The sequence below is a fragment of the Ochlerotatus camptorhynchus genome, unplaced genomic scaffold (assembly GCF_037179485.1).
Source record: "Ochlerotatus camptorhynchus isolate MF236.1 unplaced genomic scaffold, CSIRO-AGI_Acam_v1.1 ptg000022l, whole genome shotgun sequence".
NCBI classification, from domain to species: Eukaryota; Metazoa; Arthropoda; class Insecta; order Diptera; family Culicidae; genus Ochlerotatus; species Ochlerotatus camptorhynchus.
In genome coordinates this window covers 4,313,938-4,333,492 of record NW_027040514.1, presented here as the reverse complement: position 1 = coordinate 4,333,492, position 19,555 = coordinate 4,313,938, and the positions used below count along the sequence as shown (strand labels likewise).

General features: G+C 40.7%; 1 protein-coding gene across 2 annotated transcripts in view; it reads left to right on the top strand.

The window, feature by feature from the left end:
• The window catches only part of Tis11 (Tis11 zinc finger protein), an 86,989-nt gene extending 69,374 nt beyond the window's left edge, over positions 1 to 17,615 (top strand). For both annotated transcript variants that reach the window (XM_065227360.1, XM_065227354.1), the window contains exons 3-4: positions 3,707 to 4,398; positions 13,040 to 17,615. In XM_065227360.1, coding sequence (XP_065083432.1) covers positions 3,707 to 4,398; positions 13,040 to 13,835 — 1,488 coding nt within the window. In that variant the 3' untranslated portion in view covers positions 13,836 to 17,615. The remainder of the gene's footprint in view (positions 1 to 3,706; positions 4,399 to 13,039) is intronic.
• The last annotated feature ends 1,940 nt before the right edge of the window (positions 17,616 to 19,555 follow it).

The following is a 19,555-nucleotide window of genomic DNA, read 5'->3' as shown; positions in this document are numbered from 1 at the left end:
ATTTATTGAATTAATTTAGCCTAATCCGAACCTATCGAACCATCCCAAAAGTCCCTACACAGAAATTCCAAGAAAGCACGTCAACTAACTTTGCTTGACAGCATCGGTTTCAACATAATTTTCAATATAACAATCAGGTTGCTATGAGTATATAAGACATTGAGCAGCGTGAGTTACTCAGAGTTACTCAAAATTAGCTTCGGTTTTACTCATGATCGATAGCTGTCTTGCCCCCAGATTTATTATCTGAAACCAAAAATGTTGAATCATGTGAAATATAAAATTATTGTGGGGCAAACAAAAAAATCAGGACAAATCGTAAAAATTTTAAAAATAAATCAGGACGCTCCAAAACGACCTCAAAATCAGCACATGTCCTGCTAAATCCCTACCCACTGCATTTATATATTTATATACATATATGTAGAATATATGAATGATCGCAGTAGGCCGCGCTTGAAAGCTGACGTGTTTTTCTTTTGCTGCATATTTTTCGTCAGCGAGTTGATTTAAATTAGTGATATATCGTGTTATGCCTGTGTTTGCCTTGAGTGACTCGGTTGACCTTGAATTTAGCCTCCGAAATATACGACGCAGCTTCAGTTCTGTTCTTCGGTGCCGGTTTTCATTGCCTCCCGGGAGCCCGGTTCTCCGAGTTCGGATGCTACACTTTTGGCGTATAGTTTCTGCGGTTAATGATTAATTTTAAATATACGAATGGTACTGCCAACGGCGACTACGGCGATGACAACAGCGAACTTAGGATCTTACCATTTGTCTAGGATTTAACACCTTTGCCCGGCACCTCAACTGAATCTTCATGTCACTGTCTGCAAAAATATCTCATAGTAATTACCTGGGTACTGCGGACTCACTCAATATGCTTGTCAACTGGGAGACAGTATGAACTGTCAAACGGAAGCCAAACCTTCAGAAGCCACAAATATAGTTACTCTCCTTATATTTCGTCAATTATTGTCATCTCATATAAATGAACCGTACTTTTTCATAACTTATTATTGATTGTAAGCTTAAAGGCAGAAACTGATGGGCTCAGTGAAGAAAGTTTAAAAACCAGCACAGCTTTGATAAGTTAAGCTGTGAACCATTTGCTGAGTTAAATTTAACTCGTGGTTAAAAGCGACATTTCGAAAGTTATTTTCTATGTTCGAAAATCCCCGTATTGTCGATCGACCGGTTTCCGAGCCACGGTTGTCAAAAATTAACTTCTTGTCTGTCAGAAATAACCATGCTCGGATAGCAGGGTTGATCGATAACTTTCCATCTGTCAAATTTTAACCAAAAGTTAAAAAAAATCGCCAAATGGTTCAGAGCCTTAGCTGGGTTACAATTCCAATATAAGAGTCAAGGGGGCTCGAGCACTCCTCCTGGCTCAGAGTTTTTGGCGGGATTCAATTTGACGGATTTAAATTTACCGATAAAAGTGATTTCGCTGAACATTTTGAGAGTGTTATGTCTGCTTGTCTGTGATCATATCTTCACTATCCCAAGTTCGGCTAATCCGTGAAAGTGGATGCATTTTTCTCTGGCACTTTTGATCTAACTGCAATCTCATACTCGAAATGTGCCACGACCAAATTGGGTTGTTTAATTTCGAAAAAATATAACGATTTTTATACATCATCTGATAGAGCTTCGTTTTCTGAGCACAATGATATTTTTATAAATCCCGTAGACATTGATCTCGATTTTTGAATATAGATTTAAATTTTTGATCGTTGGCACTAAATCAAAGTCCTACAAGGGGCGCTAAGATGGTGATTTTTGTTAATGTAATCGTACTTATTTAAAATAGTTCCAGTGTACCAAAATTGTCGAAATTTTCGATTTCGGTTCCATTTTTAAAGCAGATAACGAATATGTATTTACTAAAGAGCCTGAATTTATAAAGAGACGACATCTTATCCATTTGACAGGTCTTCTGCCCGATTGGAATGACTTTTCCTATGACTTTGACAGACAATCGATTGTTCCAATTTTGACATGTCGCCTCTTTATAAATTTAGGCTCTTTAGTATTTACCTCAATACCCCTAAACAACCCAATTGGCGCAACAACGCTCTCTGAGCAAAGCGCACACAAGCGCTAAACAAGATCCGAGCAAAACAGTCGTACACGGTTGATAATATTGTGTGTAAGGCTGAATATTGAAATGGTTTGTTTCGAAAATATCTTCCAAATAAAAAAGCATCATCCAAATAAAACGATTTGCCTACTGACTAAATCTGGTGTCACTCGTGTCTTGCAGATGCAGATGAATGTAAACAATACAGAGTCACCGCGTTTGCTTAGAAAACAATACCGTAGCGAGTCAAATAAAGAAAACTTATAGCGAATTCGTTTATTATCGGGGTTGGAACCAGTGCGAAACCGAACTTTTTGTCAGTGCGAACCTCAACCTGAGCTAGGTTTTGAAAACAAACGAGCAAACTGACGTTTATCAGAAAACAAGCAGACCCAATCTTGATACCCGAACCAGGTTGGAACTGAATAATAAACAAATTCGCTATTAATCTTTGAAGCTCGCTTTGAATCAGGCTTTGAATCGAATTTGAAAGTGACCAAAACCGCCACCACTCATCAATGACTATGTAATAAACGCTTTCACACACCCCTCGTGAACCATTTGATCGGATCTCGACTTGTCAGCACTCAGAACTCATAACCCGCTCACTCAGCCCACTCATTCTACAAACTTCTCGCCGATCATTTCAAAAGATCCAAAATGCACCTAAATCTTTTTATTCCCTTCGATTTCCGTTTTCGATCACGACGACCATGCAAACAAATTATTTCGGACTATTTTCACCACACATTTCGATTAAAAAACGCCAAATCTAGCACCGTTGACGCACCGCAAGCGATAGAAACCCTCAATAATGAAAACCGATCAATGTTCACACAGGACCGTTTGCATTGTTGTGCCTGCTTGGCGCGTGAAAATCCAAATCACAACAAAGCAACCCCCAAACATAACGGGACTAGTAGTCTCTCTGTGTCTTCTCCGCCCCGACGGACGCCTCCAGTTTGGCACAGTGCTTTTGGTCATACCGGACGACAATCCAAATTCTTCGTTTCCGTTAGTGTTCAAAATTCACCGTTTTCTAAAAAATTCGATTATTGCTTCAAAACCTCCTCGTCCGAAATGGAAGCCGCTGTCGCCGTGGTGAGTATCGTTGGTGGTATGGTGCTCTGTCATCCCTACCGACACACCAGGGAACGATCCGCTTATCAGTCACATTTTGAAAGTGCCACAATATCTGCTCGATCCATCCGTCTCTGCCGGGTCCAGTCCACCGTCGTTATCAGTTATTATTGAATGAACAATATTATGTTGATAACAGAATCCCCGTGTCAGTAGACTGGTTGACGAAGTTCCAATAAAAGTTGTTGCCTTCCCGGTGCGATAAGATACGACCGAACCGCCCGGAGAGCGCATGATAAATTGTGGTTCTGGTTCGTTCCCTTCTTCCTGGCTGATGATACGTATTTTTTTCATCATCCATATTTTAAATTTCAAATCCGAATCCATATTCAATCGGAACAGCGGGATACGCTCGATTAGAATTTCCTATGCTCTTGGCTTGGCCGCAATCCATCACTGAATAACCCATGAATCCCCCCGTCTCAATTTGGGTAAACAAATCTAACTGGACATTTTCCTTCGCTCTTTGTCTGCTTTCAGAATCAAACAAACTCCAGGAGCACAGCGCAAATGACGATATCGGCCAGCAACAGCACAAACTCCAGCAGCAACAGCAATGCCTCCAGCTCTAGCAACAGCAGCAGTAGCAGTCCTCTGATTGGTAGCACCAACCATCACGCTACTAGCAGTCAGATTCTACTTCAGCAGAACATCAACGTTGCTGTGGCACACCAGCAACAGCAGCACCATCATCATCATCAACAACAGTCCCACCTCCACCACCAGCAACAACAGAACCACAGTCAGCACCATTCGCATTCCCACCAGCACTCCTCACACCATCAGAACCACCAACAGCAGCAGCAGCACCACAACGCACAACAGCAGCAGCAAGCCAATGCCCGGCAGCTGTTACTTCACAATGCCCTCACCCGCACGACGTCGCACCCGGTGGGAACGACGGCCACTTCGTCGGCTACCGCGGCTGCAACGATGGAATCGTTGATGGAGCTGCTGAGGATGTCCACAGCGGCCAGTGCGCTGGTGCAGTCCAACGGTAGGGCTGGCAGTGGCGGCAGTGCTGCTGCGGCGGCTGCGGCCGCTGCAGCTGCAGCGTTAGTGTCCACGTCCTCCACCGGGGGGGGCAACAGCGGAGGAGGAGGCGGTGGAGGCCACCGGAAGTTGGAACGTACGCAGTCGGAACCGCTACCGCAGCAGGTCAATACCTCGAGGTGAGTTTGATTTTTTTTTGGATTTTCGACAACATTTGGGGTCTTGATACCTTGGACTTATTACTGGACGTTCTTCAGAAAGTTCGTTCACAGACATTTCCGTAATTTGAAGGAAATATTGCTTATAACGGCGCCGGTGGTGTAGTGGTAAGCGTGATTACTTCTCACCCCAGCAGGCCTGGGTTCAATCCCAGTCGGCGCCGCCGGGATGTTCTGAGGCATAACATCTCTGATCACGCCTTCCTTCGGATGGGAAGTAAAGCCGTTGGTCCCCGGTTCATGAGTTGATGGGTCGATAGGTAGGGTCCAGGTGTGGGAGCTGCCTTCCTGGCACGTCGGTAGCATTGGTGCTCAGCACGGAAAACAAGATCGACGGAAAAAACAAACCAAAGGAAAAAAAAAAATATTGCTTATGAGTCTTATTCTTTAGAGTACGTTTGCGCTTGATTCTAGGAAGTTGTTTACTCTACTTAATTTGATTCAACAAGTTTTAAAGTGTCTAAAGAAGCCCCTAACTATGGTATCTCATTTGTATCAAGTTCACGATTTCTACAACAATTTATTAATTCAATTTCTCACTGTTTCCAATTCAGTCTAATGACCCATACAGTCCGATTGCGTTCGCCCTGCAGACCTTACAAAACGACTCACTAAATGCTGGGCCTTTGAAAACTGGGCTTGAGTATTGAACCGAGAACTTGTGTGCGACAAATTTCTACATGGTTCATTGAAAAAATATTTAATTCATGAATCCGATGTTTATTCGACTAATGTTCAAGAACTAACGTGGCATAGAAATTAAAGCTTTTTGAACCGTGGTGAACCGCACCGGTTCACGAAAGCTACATTTATCAGTCAAATAAACATCGGATTCATGACATAAACACACATTTTAGTGAACCGTCAAAGAAAATGTCCGGTGCAGTCTCGGTTCACTACCCAGGTCTTTTGAAAACATGAGGTTCAAGCTTTAAAAAGTGATACGTAAGTCGATTTTTAAAAGTGCAGATGGGACTCGATTATCGGTAATTCAAATTATTTTCGGGAAGCCTGGAATTTGAAGTCATCGGGAAAAAATCTGGATCAATAAATGAAAAGAGCCCATCAGCATTTGCAAACAAACGGTTGTAAAGCCCTTTCGCCAGAAAGCGAAGGCCGCTCACGGAAACCAACGCGGTCATCGGATTGGGGAATGTTTCCCCCTCACGATTGTGGTGTTGGTTAGCGTGGACGGCATTCGCTTTGTAAGGAAAAAGCTTTAGAACGGTTTGTTTACCAATGGACTAGATTTTCAAGTTACAGCCATTTTGAAAAACTGTTAAGAGAATTTCCAAATTTTATTTCCTGAGGAATTTTGAGGAGATGTTAGAACGAATTCTAGGAATACCACCAAGGTATTTTAGAGAAAATTTCCAAAGGAGCTTTGGGAAGAACTCTGCGAATTTTTGTCACATAAGCCGCCTAAGAGTGTGAACTCCAAGTAAATTGTGAGAGTTCAGAGTAGAATTTTTAAAGTAGCTATGTGCAATGCAAACGCAAACGGAAGCAGCCGAAACTGAATGATGACATCGCTTCGTGTTTTGATTTGCGCTGTATCGTCCGTTCAGTATAGTCGCTATATTCATAGTCTGGCGGATAGAATTTCGATCTATCAAAAAGTGGAACCAATTCAATATATTTTAGACCAACAATTGAAAAGGTACTATCAACATTTATAAACAAACGTAAATTATCCTTTCCACTTCAATCGAACGCAAATTACCGGCTTCATCGGATAAGGGAAACTTTTCACAACACAAAGATGGTATTAGTTTGCGTAGGCGAACCTTGAGTCACGAGAAAATGGTTTCCGACGTTTTGTTCGCAATAGCGGATGTGCTCTTTTCTGTTGTTAGTCGTGATTTGCTCGATTGGTTCCGCTATTTGACAGCTCAATTGGTTCCCGAGATTCTATCCGCCAGACTATGAATATAGGGACTATACCGTTCAGTGGTGTGGGCAGGCATGTAAAATCATTTGCATTCATTTCATACATTCATTTACATTCATTTGCCTCTAACTTTTTTCATCAACAGCAGTCCGCAAAATGATGCATAGAGTTTTTGTAGGCTTTGTTATTAACTACAACTTTTGCTCATAACTTAAACCTGCATCTCTTATGCATCACGAACTAGAGCGGGCAGAACTTGTTACTGTTTTTCAGTGAATGTAAAATACATTCACCGAAAAACAGTAGTGGCTTCTGTTTGCTCTGCTTCGTCATGCATAAGAGATGCGGATTTGACTTGTTTATAAAAGTTGTAGCTAATATCAAAACCTACAAAAGCTCTTAACATCATTTTGCGGAATGCTGTTGAAAAAAATAGTTAGAAGCAAATGAATGTAAATGAATGTATGAAATGAATGCAAATGATTTTCCATGCCTGGGTGTGGGTTCCTACATGGATAGATTTTGGTGTGCGTGTTTTATTTCAACGCAGTAGTTTAACGTTGGCTCGTCACAAACCTTTTGGTGCTGTCGTCTGGCTTCATAAATTCCAAAGAGTTAAGGGGGTCTGATGAAATCCATGTGAGTTTCAGTATTCCTGTGATCACATATCTGCAAATCCCACCACAAAATCACATGAATATTATGAGGCCGAAGAAATTCATATGAAAAATCTTATAAAATACATGTGATCGTATAAATATTATGTGAAATTCAGACGAATTCCATTAATTTTGATTATGGATGAAAATCATTTGCGTTGCCAATGCACAGTGGGTCAGAAATTAAATCTAGCAGGGGAAAAAATAATAACGTTCTGGTATTGCGTCTTCAGTGAAGTGTTTCGTATTGATTAAGACTTCAATTTGGTGGATAAAAATAGTTCAATTTTTGCCCGCAAAGATGGTGCACCGATACGAATATTATTTTTAGAGTACTAAAAAATGTAAAACGACTGTTCATTTTATAAGATGAACGCCTTTATTTTAATATGCGAAGCTAACTTTTTACCTAGTTTTGTCTTATCCTGAATTAGCGTGTAGTTCAGTAAACAAACCCTTGGGTGTGAAAGTTGAATTCAACGCCTGTTCTAAAATCTGAAAAATGTCGCATAGTATTGGGAAAAATAGCGAGTATTGGGAAATGTTCGAAGTCAAAATCATCAGATCATCATCCCCTGCTTGTTTCAGATGACGTTTAAACAGCTGATTATCACGCTGAATCATTGTTTACATTTCGACCGGAACAGATCGTGCACAAATGGTGTACTATCCCCAACATTTCTCTGAGCCAATTAGCGAAATTGGAAAGTGTAAGCATCGGAGCCGTTCGAAACGCGATTATGGTGATGAAGCAACTTACAGGACAAGCAAAACTCTGGACGTAAACCGAACCCTGTTGACCGAAATCTGGACCGGAAAATCGTGCAAGCTTTCACTCGCCAGAAAAGTGCTTCGGTTCGAGACGAGTCGAAGAGTAACGTCCAGCGGGCCAATGCAAGAATAGGTCTAAAGACGTATAAGAAGCAGAGGAAGCCAAAGCGGAGTGGAAAACAAGCCGCATCCGTCAAACCGAGGACTCGGCAGTTATACGACCAATTGCTGTGCGGAAAATCGGTGTGCGTAATTTTGGATGATGAATCATACGTTAAATTTGATTACAAAACTCTTCCTGGTGATCAGTACTACACCGTTCGAAGTGTTGACGACGCGGATAAGTCGATTTTTTACCGAAGAATTCGGTAAAAAGGTTTTGGTTTGACAAGCCATTTGTGAGTGTGGTATGCTTTTCAAACCGTTTGGGACAACGGAGACAATGACAACCGATGTTTACGTGCGTGAGTGTTAAGCGTCTGTTACCCATGATCCGCAAACATGACGCCTCAGTACTATTTTGGCCGGATTTGGCGTCTGTTCATTATCCAAGGACACGGTTGCCTGGTATAAAGCCAACAAGGTCCAATTCGTACCCAAGGAGATGAATCCGCCAAACTGTCACTAGGCCAGGCCAATCGAAACTTTTTGGGCCCTGACCAAAGCATATTTGCGGAAACATGTAAAGGCAGCGGATTCCGTTACAAAATTCGAATTTGCTGTATACAGAGTTACGTTATTGTTTTTTTTTAATCGTGCTCATACATTCTGGGACACCCTATATTATGGATTTGCCAAAAACTAGACGTACACTGAAAAAAGTTTTCATTTAGTTTCCATTGGGATCGCACGTGATATTTTTCCAATAACAAAATTAATGATTTTTACCTGAAATTCACATAACATACATATGATCACATAAATTCTATGCCATAAATCACATAAACTTCATTGGACACATAAGGTTCATGTGTTCTCGTGGTGCGATTCCCAATTATGAGATCACATGAAAGTTATGTGAAATTCTAATGGATATTTTCCTTCGGAAATGTGATTTGTTTTTTGAGTGTAGATAAGGACCATCGGATCCAGATTTGGAAAGAAGAGGTGTACAGTTCCTTACATCACGACATTCCTAGTCCGTACTGGAAATTGCGCATAATCTAGGGGTCAGCGTTGGAACGGTTAAGAATATGATTAAGAGAAACTACATTCGAACCTACCGGAAGCAGAAAGCGCCGAAGAGAACAGAATATCAACAAATTCGTGCCAAGAAACGCTCCCCAAAGTTGTATAATCTGCTGCTTGAGAAGAAATTCGGTTGTGTGCTTATGGAAGATGAAATATACCTATGTTAAATTGGACACAAGAGAGCTTCCAGGACCGCAGTTTTATAATGCTGTTATTGGTAAGAAGGATCCTAACAACATCCGTACAGTTCAAATTGAGAAGTTTGGGGAAAAAGTTCTTGTTTGGCATGCAGTTTGTACGTGTGGTCGTAAAAGCCAGCCGTTTTTTTTTTTACTCGAGGAACAATATCAGGAGTAGTGTACAGAGAAGAAGGCATTAAGAAGCGCCTGGCTCGGCTCTATCGTCAATACGGCACTCCGCCCTTGTTATGACCTGATTTGGCGTCCACTTGTTATGGCCTGACGGCGCGTCCACAACCTTGAGAAACTGTACCAGAACATCGTTTTCGTCAAAAAAGCGGGCGATCCACCAAATTGGGCAATTATGAAGCGTTACTTGAAGAAGAAGGGCAAACAAGCTACAGACGTGGAATCTTTCAAAAAAAAAAATGTGGACGAAAACTAGCCAGTAGGTAACGCAAGAGAATGTGCAGAAGCTGATTAGAGGTGTTCTAAGTAAGGTTCACCGCTTCCACAAGGGGTACGTGAAATGCTGATGTTTATTACTCTATACGGTTCTTTTGTCCCTGATGAACATGCTAAAATTTAATTTTTGTGAATTCTTTGGGGCTTAATAATGTTATTATCAAAAGCAGGTGTCCACCTTTTAAAATGAACAGTTCTTAATACATGATTTTATGAATTAATTTTCTAAAAAATGCGAAAATGAAAGCAAAAAATCTCAGAGGTATATTGCGATATATTTGAGATAGGGTAAATGACGGCTTCGGCAATACCTTATTCTCATATCGTCATGGGTGTAAAGAACGTCCTTGAAAGCTCAATTTTGACATGTGGATACATTGTGTTTCAAAGCATCTATTGGCCAAATTTGAGTGCTCTAGGACTTTGTTTGCCCCCTGATGATAATAGGTTAAGGTATTGTCGAAGTTGACATTTCCCCTATTTGGATTTGAATCAAACAAAAGATATAAACAAATGCAGCTCGTATTACTCTATTACGTACATTAAAGCGGGTTAAGTTACCAATGAGAGTACCAATGCTACCGACGCCAGGGAGGCAGCTCCCATACCAGGACTCTACCTATCGACCCATAAACTCATGGACCGGGGACCAACGGCTTTACTACCTTTCCGAAGAAAATCCCGGTGGCGCCGACTGGGATTGAATCCAGGCCCTTTGGGGTGAGAGGCTGTATTGAAGTCCTTAACAACTGTGCCTGACTGATTTGGTTATGATTTGCATTTGTGGGAGATGTTTAAAATTTGTATAGGAAAGTATGTGGAAAACGGATCTAAACTATTCATATGCTATAAAATATAAAATTTAAAAAATGTTACAATTTGGATCAAGCCGAAGATTAGGATTGGAAAAACTATGCAGAATAACTTGTGTCAAAGATCGCAACTTGATTAGACATTTGCGTAACATTTTATTAACTTTTAACTTCAGGCCAAGTGTGCTGCGCATACACATAAGCTAATACACAGGCCTGTAGGTATGCGTGGTGCAGTAGGCCAAAAGTTAATGGTTGATAACTTTTTGTACAAAAGTCGAATCAATTTGCAACGTTGTTCTCAATAGTTTTCTCAATCAAAATCTCAAGTTTGAACAAAATTGAGCGAATTTTGAAAATCAACATCAGCATTGTTCTACCAGTTTTTCTGTATGTAGGGGAAATGGATGTAATGCCGGCCTAAATGCCCCTAATTTGGGCTCATAAATAAATTCAGCAATCGACTAAATTTTCAATAGCGACCAAAAATATCCATTAGTACCGTCCCAATGACGTGTGCATCTAGATAAAATTGATAAATAGCAGATTTTTAGCGATGGGCCCAATCTTGGATCCTTAGGCCAACATTAGAGCCATTTCCCCTATTTGATTTAATAAAATACAGGGTGTTCAATAAGTTCGAATACAACTTTTCATCGTTGTGTAGGTGCGTGCCATGTGCAGTCTGTGTATTGGTATTGGTGTCATCTTTAGTTCGTATGTATCGCACATCATCAAGCACATCTGTCCTCTGTCCAGCGTTGAAAAAGTACGGCACGGGAAGTCTACTGGTATCCAATTTGACATACGTCTCGTCTTCCATCAAAATACACCGATTCGGCTTTTGAAGGAGAACGTCATACAAGTTCCGTGACCGTATTTTCGAAGAAGCTACCTGTGAATCCGTCCTTTTGGGTGCTTTTGGCTTCTTGTAGGCTGTGATCTTGTTCCTTTTCTTGATATTCTGCACAGTTCCGACGCTAATGTCAAATTTTTTGGCAATTTCACGAACGGAACACGGTTTATGCAATTTCAAAAGGCGTACTGCTGCCAGCTCCTTTTTCTGCTCCGATGTTCCCTTTTTGCGCCCAGATTTCGGTAAATCTTCAAGAGAACATGTTTCTCCAAACTTCTTAACAATCTTGAACACTGTAGATTTACTGCACTTCACGCTTTTTGCCAATTCTCGAAACGACAACTTTTCGGACAACCATTTGTGCAGAATTAAACTGCGAGTTGATAAGCTAATCCGACCCATCGTTCGAAATTTCTCACTTTTTTTATATTTTTCAGGTGTGTTGCCAAAATAAACAATGTTTTTACACACTGAGCGAAATTCACAATTTTTCGTTACGTTTTAACCCTAAACCATTGATAAACAGGTGTCCATTTTCCTTAATGAACAGTCGTTAAGACCGAGGTTCTGGAGAAGATTGTGGCCCAGGAACTTCGGGAGCTCTACGGAAAGGATCATTACGTCTTTCAACAGGACGGCACACCGGCCCACACGGCGAATATCGTCCAAGCGTGGTGTCGGGAGAATTTGACTGATTTACTCGATAAGACTTTGTGGCCTCCCAGCTCCCCGGAACTTAATCCCCTCGATTTTTATGTATGGTCGTACATGCTGGACAAGCAGAGCGAACATCAAGTGAGCACTATGGACCAATTTAAGGTGCTCTTTTCCAAGATCTGGGACGAGATGCCGATGGACCAGGTGCGTGCCGCGCGCGATTCTTTTTAGAAACGTCTCAAGCTCGTCATACAGCACAAAGGGGGGTGCTCCCATATAATATGTCGTAAAGGTTCTTAATAAACATTGCTTTAATGAAAATTGACTCAGAAAAGAATATCTTGTATTTTCATTTTTTAACACATTTTTAAAGTGTATTCTAACTTATTGAACACATATTGTTTGAGTCAAATACGAATATCTCAAATATATCTAATATACATCTAAGATAATTTGAGGAATGTAAAGTAAATTTTAAGTATTCTAAAAATAATAGCATTGATGTGGAAAAGATTCGATTGATCAGTACAAATCGAACGTGAATTACAGGTAAATTTTATAAAACTTCGTATATCTCAGTCGTTTGAAGATGTACAGCTTTTCATAAAATTCTACGTTCGACAAATTTGTCGAAAACAGTAAACTGCACTGGACACTTCAACTCAATTAGATGCAATCCCAGAGCGTTATTATTTTTTCCCCCGCTAGATTTAATGCCTGGCCCACTGTGCAATGGAAGCTAGATGAAAACTATTTTTGAAGTTTGAATCTCTTATGATCGGGTTACAGCATAAATCTTAAATCACAATTCCGAAAAACGAAGTTCACCTTAAGGTAATTCCTTGAAGAGTCATAAAATGGCCGTCATGATGGCTGATATGTCCTATCACTTCAAGTTTTCTCGAGCACAAATCTCGCACACTGTTGTGACATTGCTGATAAAACTGAAACTCCGTGTTGCAAACGTGGACCTCCAACTGATGTTTCGTTCTCTTGAAGTTTCGAGGTGATAATGAGATACCTAATTCAGAAAGATCATACTCAGATACCCAACCATCCCATTGCACTGACAACTGTTTCCGATCATAACGCAAACCCCTTTCTTTCCGATTCCTCCGCAGATACAAAACCGAACTGTGCCGACCGTTCGAGGAAGCGGGTGAGTGCAAGTACGGCGACAAGTGCCAGTTCGCCCACGGCATGCAGGAACTGCGCAATCTTCAGCGTCATCCAAAGTACAAGACCGAGCTGTGCCGTACGTTCCACAGCGTCGGGTTCTGTCCATATGGACCCCGGTGCCACTTTGTCCACAATGCCGAAGAGGCACGGAACCACAACCGCTCGGTGGCCGCCTACCACGCCCAGCTAGCTGCGGCTGCCGCAGCTGCAGCAAACTCCAACGGCCAAAGTCAGCAATCTTCCAATGCGGCAGCTGCGGCCGCGGCTGCTGCCGTCCTGCAGCAAGCTCAACTCCAACAGACTGCTGTACTGCTTCAGCAACACCAGCAGCAACAGCAACATCAGCACCAACAGCAGCAGCAGCAGCAACAGCAACATCAACTCCCACTCAGCCCGGCACTGTCGATGTCCACCGGTTCGGATCGTGCTTCCCCGATTGGATCGCTCTCGTTGTCGCCTACGACTTCGATGGCCAGCTTCTTCCCCGAACAGGGCAGCCCGACGGCCATCGGCCAAGGAGGTCCAACCGGGCAGAGTGCCTTCAACTTCCCGGCGTCGCCACCGGCTAGTCCCATCGATGGTGGCCACTCGCCGATGACCACTCCTCCACCGCCTTCCCCGTCGCTGATGCAACAGTCCAACAAGGGCGGCGTCTCGCTGGATTCCGTCGAGGCCCGACTGCCGGTGTTCAACCGCCTCAGCTCGACGATGGATGCTTTTACCAATATGATGATCTAGATCTAGCTATTAGCTATACTTTTTTATAGTGGTGATCACGAGGGGTTGGTTAGCTAGCAGCAGCAGCAGCGAGTGTCGTCGGTGTGCGTGTGTTGTGCGCGTTGTGCGTTGTGATATGTATTTTTTTTTTCCTTATACACGAATATTATATATCTTGTATAACACGTTGCTGTTTAGTTGGTTGGTCCGGTTGTTGATCGGTAGGTTGTGTGTGGGAGGAGGAGGGTTTGTGGTTGTTCTATTTTCTGTACGCACGCGCACACACACACACACATACCATTCCAGAGAGAGAGAGGGAGCTGGCTGACCACGGATATTCTTTAGAAAAAAATCACGCAAAGGCGCTTCACACGCACGCACGCACACACTCTTGGACAAATATGCATATTATTTACACATATAACTCTTTATTTTATATATAAATATACAGTTGTTAGGAGAGAGCGAGAGAAAGCGCAGTTAGATTAGGAAAACTGTGGTTCTTTTCTATTTGGAGGTTTATTTTCCGGGGAAGTTTCAACTATTTATTCAAACTGAAAATATGTGCGTGTGTGTGTGTCGGCACCTCACGAACACAAACGCATAATGTAAAAAAATCAAAACAACACTCAAGCAAACGAATATTTATTTCAACACACGTGTAAACAAAGGCACAAAATGCAAATTTAATAACGTTGGAGCAAGTGTAGCGAACGGAAATGTAACACACTTATTTAATTATTTATTTTTTATGATTATAAACTTTATTTAAACATGTGAAACGAGGATTCAACAACAACAACAAAACACCTAAGGCACGTACGGACAGACGCACACAAACATGCACACCTTCACGCGTGATAGCACGCCTTTTTCTTTGATTTGCTTATGCTCAAAAATGGACGATGATTGCAAGCGAAAAAATGGAGCTAGTTTTTTTTTCAGTGTAGTTTGTTCATTTAAGTTGGAAAAAGTGTGTTTGTGTGTACCTGTGTGTAATTTACCTACCTAATTACCGTTAAAAGAAGAGAGAAAAGGGAAAACAAAATATGTTTTAAGAAAAAGAGAGAGAGAGAGAGAGAGCGAGTGAGCAGTCCTCGTTTAGATTGATATGTATATTTTGAATGGACCGAGAAGGAAAAAACGAAGCGAGATAGATGTGTAAGAAGAAGAAGAAGAAGCTTCCAGTGAGAGACACTAGCAAAAGACGAATTTCGATTTCACAAACAGCAGAACATTTTCGATTAGCGTAAAAGACGTCAATTCTCCCCCTCGTGTTTCTATTAATTATTAACTATTATTATTATTATTATTATTATCATGCTATCTTTATTATTTTTTAATTTATTTTATTTATTTCCTCCATATGCTTTACTTTCTTATTTTATTGCGAAAAGAAAGCACGATTTGTAATGAAAATGGATTCTTTTTCTGCTCCACGAGTGTCGATGACTGTTCACGTGCTTTGACTTTTCCTTGTACAATTTTTTACCGCTGATAGCCCTTGGTCGCCAGATAGTGCCTTACCTCTGGATCTAGTTTACAAAGCGCGCGACACACAGCAGCGGTGTGCGCGTCGATATAAGTCATGTACAGGATTTTCTTTTTTTCTTTCCTAGGGATTTGCCCTACCTCTGAAAACATGCAATCAGGAATGTACATTTTAAAAATTACTTCATTACCATTTAAGACGGAATAAACATACAAAGAAAAGAAATGTGACACGTTAACAGAATGTAAGACGAAAAATCCTCTAGCTCTAAGTTATTGCCGCTTTTTTCCCCCGGGTCTACTCAGGGCCCAATTCTTCCGAAGATTCTTCCACACACAGGATTTAAGAAAACGACGTTTTTTTTCTGTCTAAAATAGTGAAACATTTTTTATTGAGAGAGCCACTGACAGCTTCGGACGCCGCTGTCTATTTGATTCGGTGGACCCCCGTCGCCCTTGGAGTTTGAAGGATAATAATCTTTTTTTTTCAGTCTCATTGTGATCATAGTATGTAATGCCTTTTTTTTTAATACGTGTTGATAAGCCTACTGCCATCTGTGTTACTAGGAGGAAAGAAGGAAAAGGGGGGTGACCGCTCAAGCGACGACGAAGACTACCTGTAATATCTATTTATGCGAAAAGACAATGGCCCAGGGCGGGGTCGAGGGGTCCAACGGCGGCGGCAACCGCAAAGCAGTGCGCTCTCGGATATTTGCTTTAATTTCCCTTGTGAGGTTAGATTGTAAGGCCAGAGACAGAGAGAAAGTTTAACAGAAGAGAATATATTTGTACAGAAGAAGGTGAAAACACTCAGCAAATCTTCCATTAGATTTAGGGTTAAAGAAAAGAAAGATTATTATGGTAACAATTTTTTTTTGCGCAACGTTTCTGTAGGTATAATGTGTAATAATGGTAAGCTAGGGTTCCCCCATCAGGATTCCTCGTCAGGCACGCGTGGAAACGCTATTCGAATCGGGTCGTCGGAAGAAAGTGTGGGGGGAGGGTTCGATTCAGCGACAATCTCTTTTTCCGTTTCCTTGTTTCGTCATATGTTTACCCATGTTTGTGATTTTGGTTTGAAGACGCATCGAAAGGTCGGAGTTTGTTGGACGTGGACACTGAACGAAATGTGCACGATGAATTGGTCCCATTCGATGCGTCTTTAAATGTCCTCTTAGCTCGCCAAGTCATGTTTGCTGTCTTAAATCTAAATCTCCGCGGTTGAAAAAACGTACACGCAAACCTGCAATAAAAGCCAAGAGTTAAGAAAGAGATCTCTCAATTTTTTCTTCTACTTATTTATTGCATTTTTTTATGTAACTTATTTAATAAATTATATACGTAAAAGTTAAGAGCCCACCAACTATCACCAGCACACCCCGTACTTGCCTTTTAGACTTTCCGCATTTCGTCGCCCCTTCCACTTACATGTTAAGAGCGCCCCAACTCAAACAAAAAACCAACACTCTTTAAACGAGCCACCACAAACAACAATCAATCAACAAGTCTTCCATGAAGTAGTTTAGTGGCAAAAAACAAGAGAGAGCATTAATAGAATGTGTAGTTAGAACAAAGCGAACCGAGAACAGGAACACGCAAAGAGAGAATGGCGAACGACTCGATTTGAATAATGCTTCCTCCCCCTTCCGCTCCCCCTCCCAATTCCCTCTACCAACCCGCGAAACTCTTATCATTCTCATTCCCCCCACTCGTCTTTCGACGACGACGACGATGATGATGACTGAGGAACTGAGCAAGCAAGCAGTAACTGATAACATACAAAAAAATGAGTCTGATGTTGAAGAAAAACACACTGATGCGAAAAAAGACGTTATTATTATACAAATAAAAAACACACATACACCCAAAACACTTGCATGCATACAATTATAGCATATATATTTTTTTTATCTGTGTCTTATCGTGTAGAACCCTATTTAATTATTTATGACCACGCGCGAAAAACTGATATTTAAACAAACGAGAAAAAAAATAATGCCAACAAATCCAGAGCTTCAACCTTCCGTTTTCTATCAGTGTACTCTTATCTTATTGTTCCCCTCCCTTCCCCATCCCCAACACTAGCTATTATTATAATTATTAAACAATTAAAAAAAACTATAATTTACTATATTGATGCAAACAAACAATGAAAATAAAAACACGCAAATCATCGAGGGGCCATCTACTATGCAATCCTGAGTTATTGGTAGTTACACTTAGAAGAAGAAAACAATCGGAGAAAAAGCTACTCTTCTTTCTTTTTTTGTTCTTTTTCCTTTGTGTATGTACATTCAAACATAATAAAAATAGAGAAGGAAACGCAAACCTTCCTTCCTTCTTACAGCATAATTATTATTATTATTTTATATACCTTTAATAAAATTATATTATATATTTGTTTTCTTATTTAAACTAAACCTAATTAAAAAAAAACCTATCGATTTTTTTTGTTTCTATAAAATATTTGCAAATAAAAAGACAGCGGCGGCGTTAGGAGTAACGTCGAAAAAGAGAATGATAGGAATGATAAATGAAGCGAAGAAAAAAAAATACAAAAAAAAATCAAAACAACTGAGTATGTAACAAGCTACCTTAAATACACACACCCACAACACGAACGCGAACATGAAAGCGCTAGTGGAGAAATTTTCAAAAAAAAAATCAAAACTGTTGTCATTTTCCCAATGTCCGAAAAAAATCCGCTTCCCGCACACGCCCGATTAAGATTCCAACTTTACTTCGATGCATTTTTGGAAAAATTCAAATGCAGTTTTTTTCTGAAAAACTGCGTCGAAAAAACTGCATTTGAATTTTTGGAAACACTGGACTGGGTAAAATTTTCCACGATAAACTTTTTGAAATGCGTGGCGATGCTGTGACACAACCCGCCCGTCCCGTTGTCGAGAAGTGTGCTTGTTGACAGCATCGCCACGCACTTTGCACACCTTTGATGTTATGTCAATTAACATAATCCTATAGACTGAGGAAAATTTTCGTCGATTTTCCTCATATTCGGGCGAGGAAAAGCCGTGGGACTGTTTACTCCGTCTATATGCGATTTTGGGTGAATAACCAGTCAATATTGGATCGCAGTCATCGGCCGTGTAAATTTAACCTTCACTCTTGGTTGAGTTGCCATGGCGATGATGTTCGATCGGAGAGGTAAGTACCTACCTATATAGCAACTCAGTAGTCCGCCTGATGTGGTCCGTCAGTTTTGGTTTCGCTTCCGTTTGCGTTTCTCCGCTGTGTGGATCGGGATGATTTCGGTCGGCTTTTTATCTTCCACCAAGGTGATGGTTTTGGAAAAAAATGGTAAGTACCAAATTGATCAAATTTTATGCTTTAAGTGGACCTTACACGGTTGCTTTTATTGACAATAATTGTATTATCAATAGGCGTGGAAAATCAATTGCATTCTTTTCATACATTCATTTGCATTCATTTGCCTCTAACTTTTTTCATCAACAACATTCCGCAAAATGATGTAAAGAGCTTTTGTAGGTTTTGTTATTAGCTACAACTTTTGCTCTTAACTCAAATCTGTATCTCTTATGCATCACGAACTAGAGTGGGCAGAACTTGTCACTGTTTTTTAGTGAATGTAAAATACATTCACTGAAAAACAGTAGTGGATTCTGTTCGCTCTGGTTCGTCATACATAAGAGATACGGATTTGACTTGTTAGCAAAAGTTGTAGCTAATAACAAAACCTACAAAAGCTCTTTACATCGTTTTGCGGAATGCTGTTGAAGAAAAAAGTTAGAGGCAAATGAATGTAAATGAAGGCACGAAATGAATGCAAATGATTTTCCATGCCTGGTCAATACATTCTATATTGACGTCAATACATCGATTTTGAAAATATTTCTGTATTCACATCATCAATATTATTGTCAATAATTCCCCTTCGCGTCAATATATTGATACGTGTGGGGTTCGCTTTAAACACGGTTGAATTTGTGCCAGCTAACGAGCAAACCCTACACGTATCAATATATTGACGCGAAGGGAGTTTATTGACAATAATATTGATAATGTGTCAAGGAACCGAAAAATTACCCAAAATTAAGTTCTTTTCACTCATCTCCCATGTTCTGTTCAATAAGCTAATTTTCAGTAAACCGCTTATAGTAGTTTTTATTTGACTACGGCAAAAATAATTACTTACTCGTGAGTATTTTCTACCCAACATTAAGTTCAATTTACTCAAATTTGAGAATATCTCATATACTCACTAGTAGCTT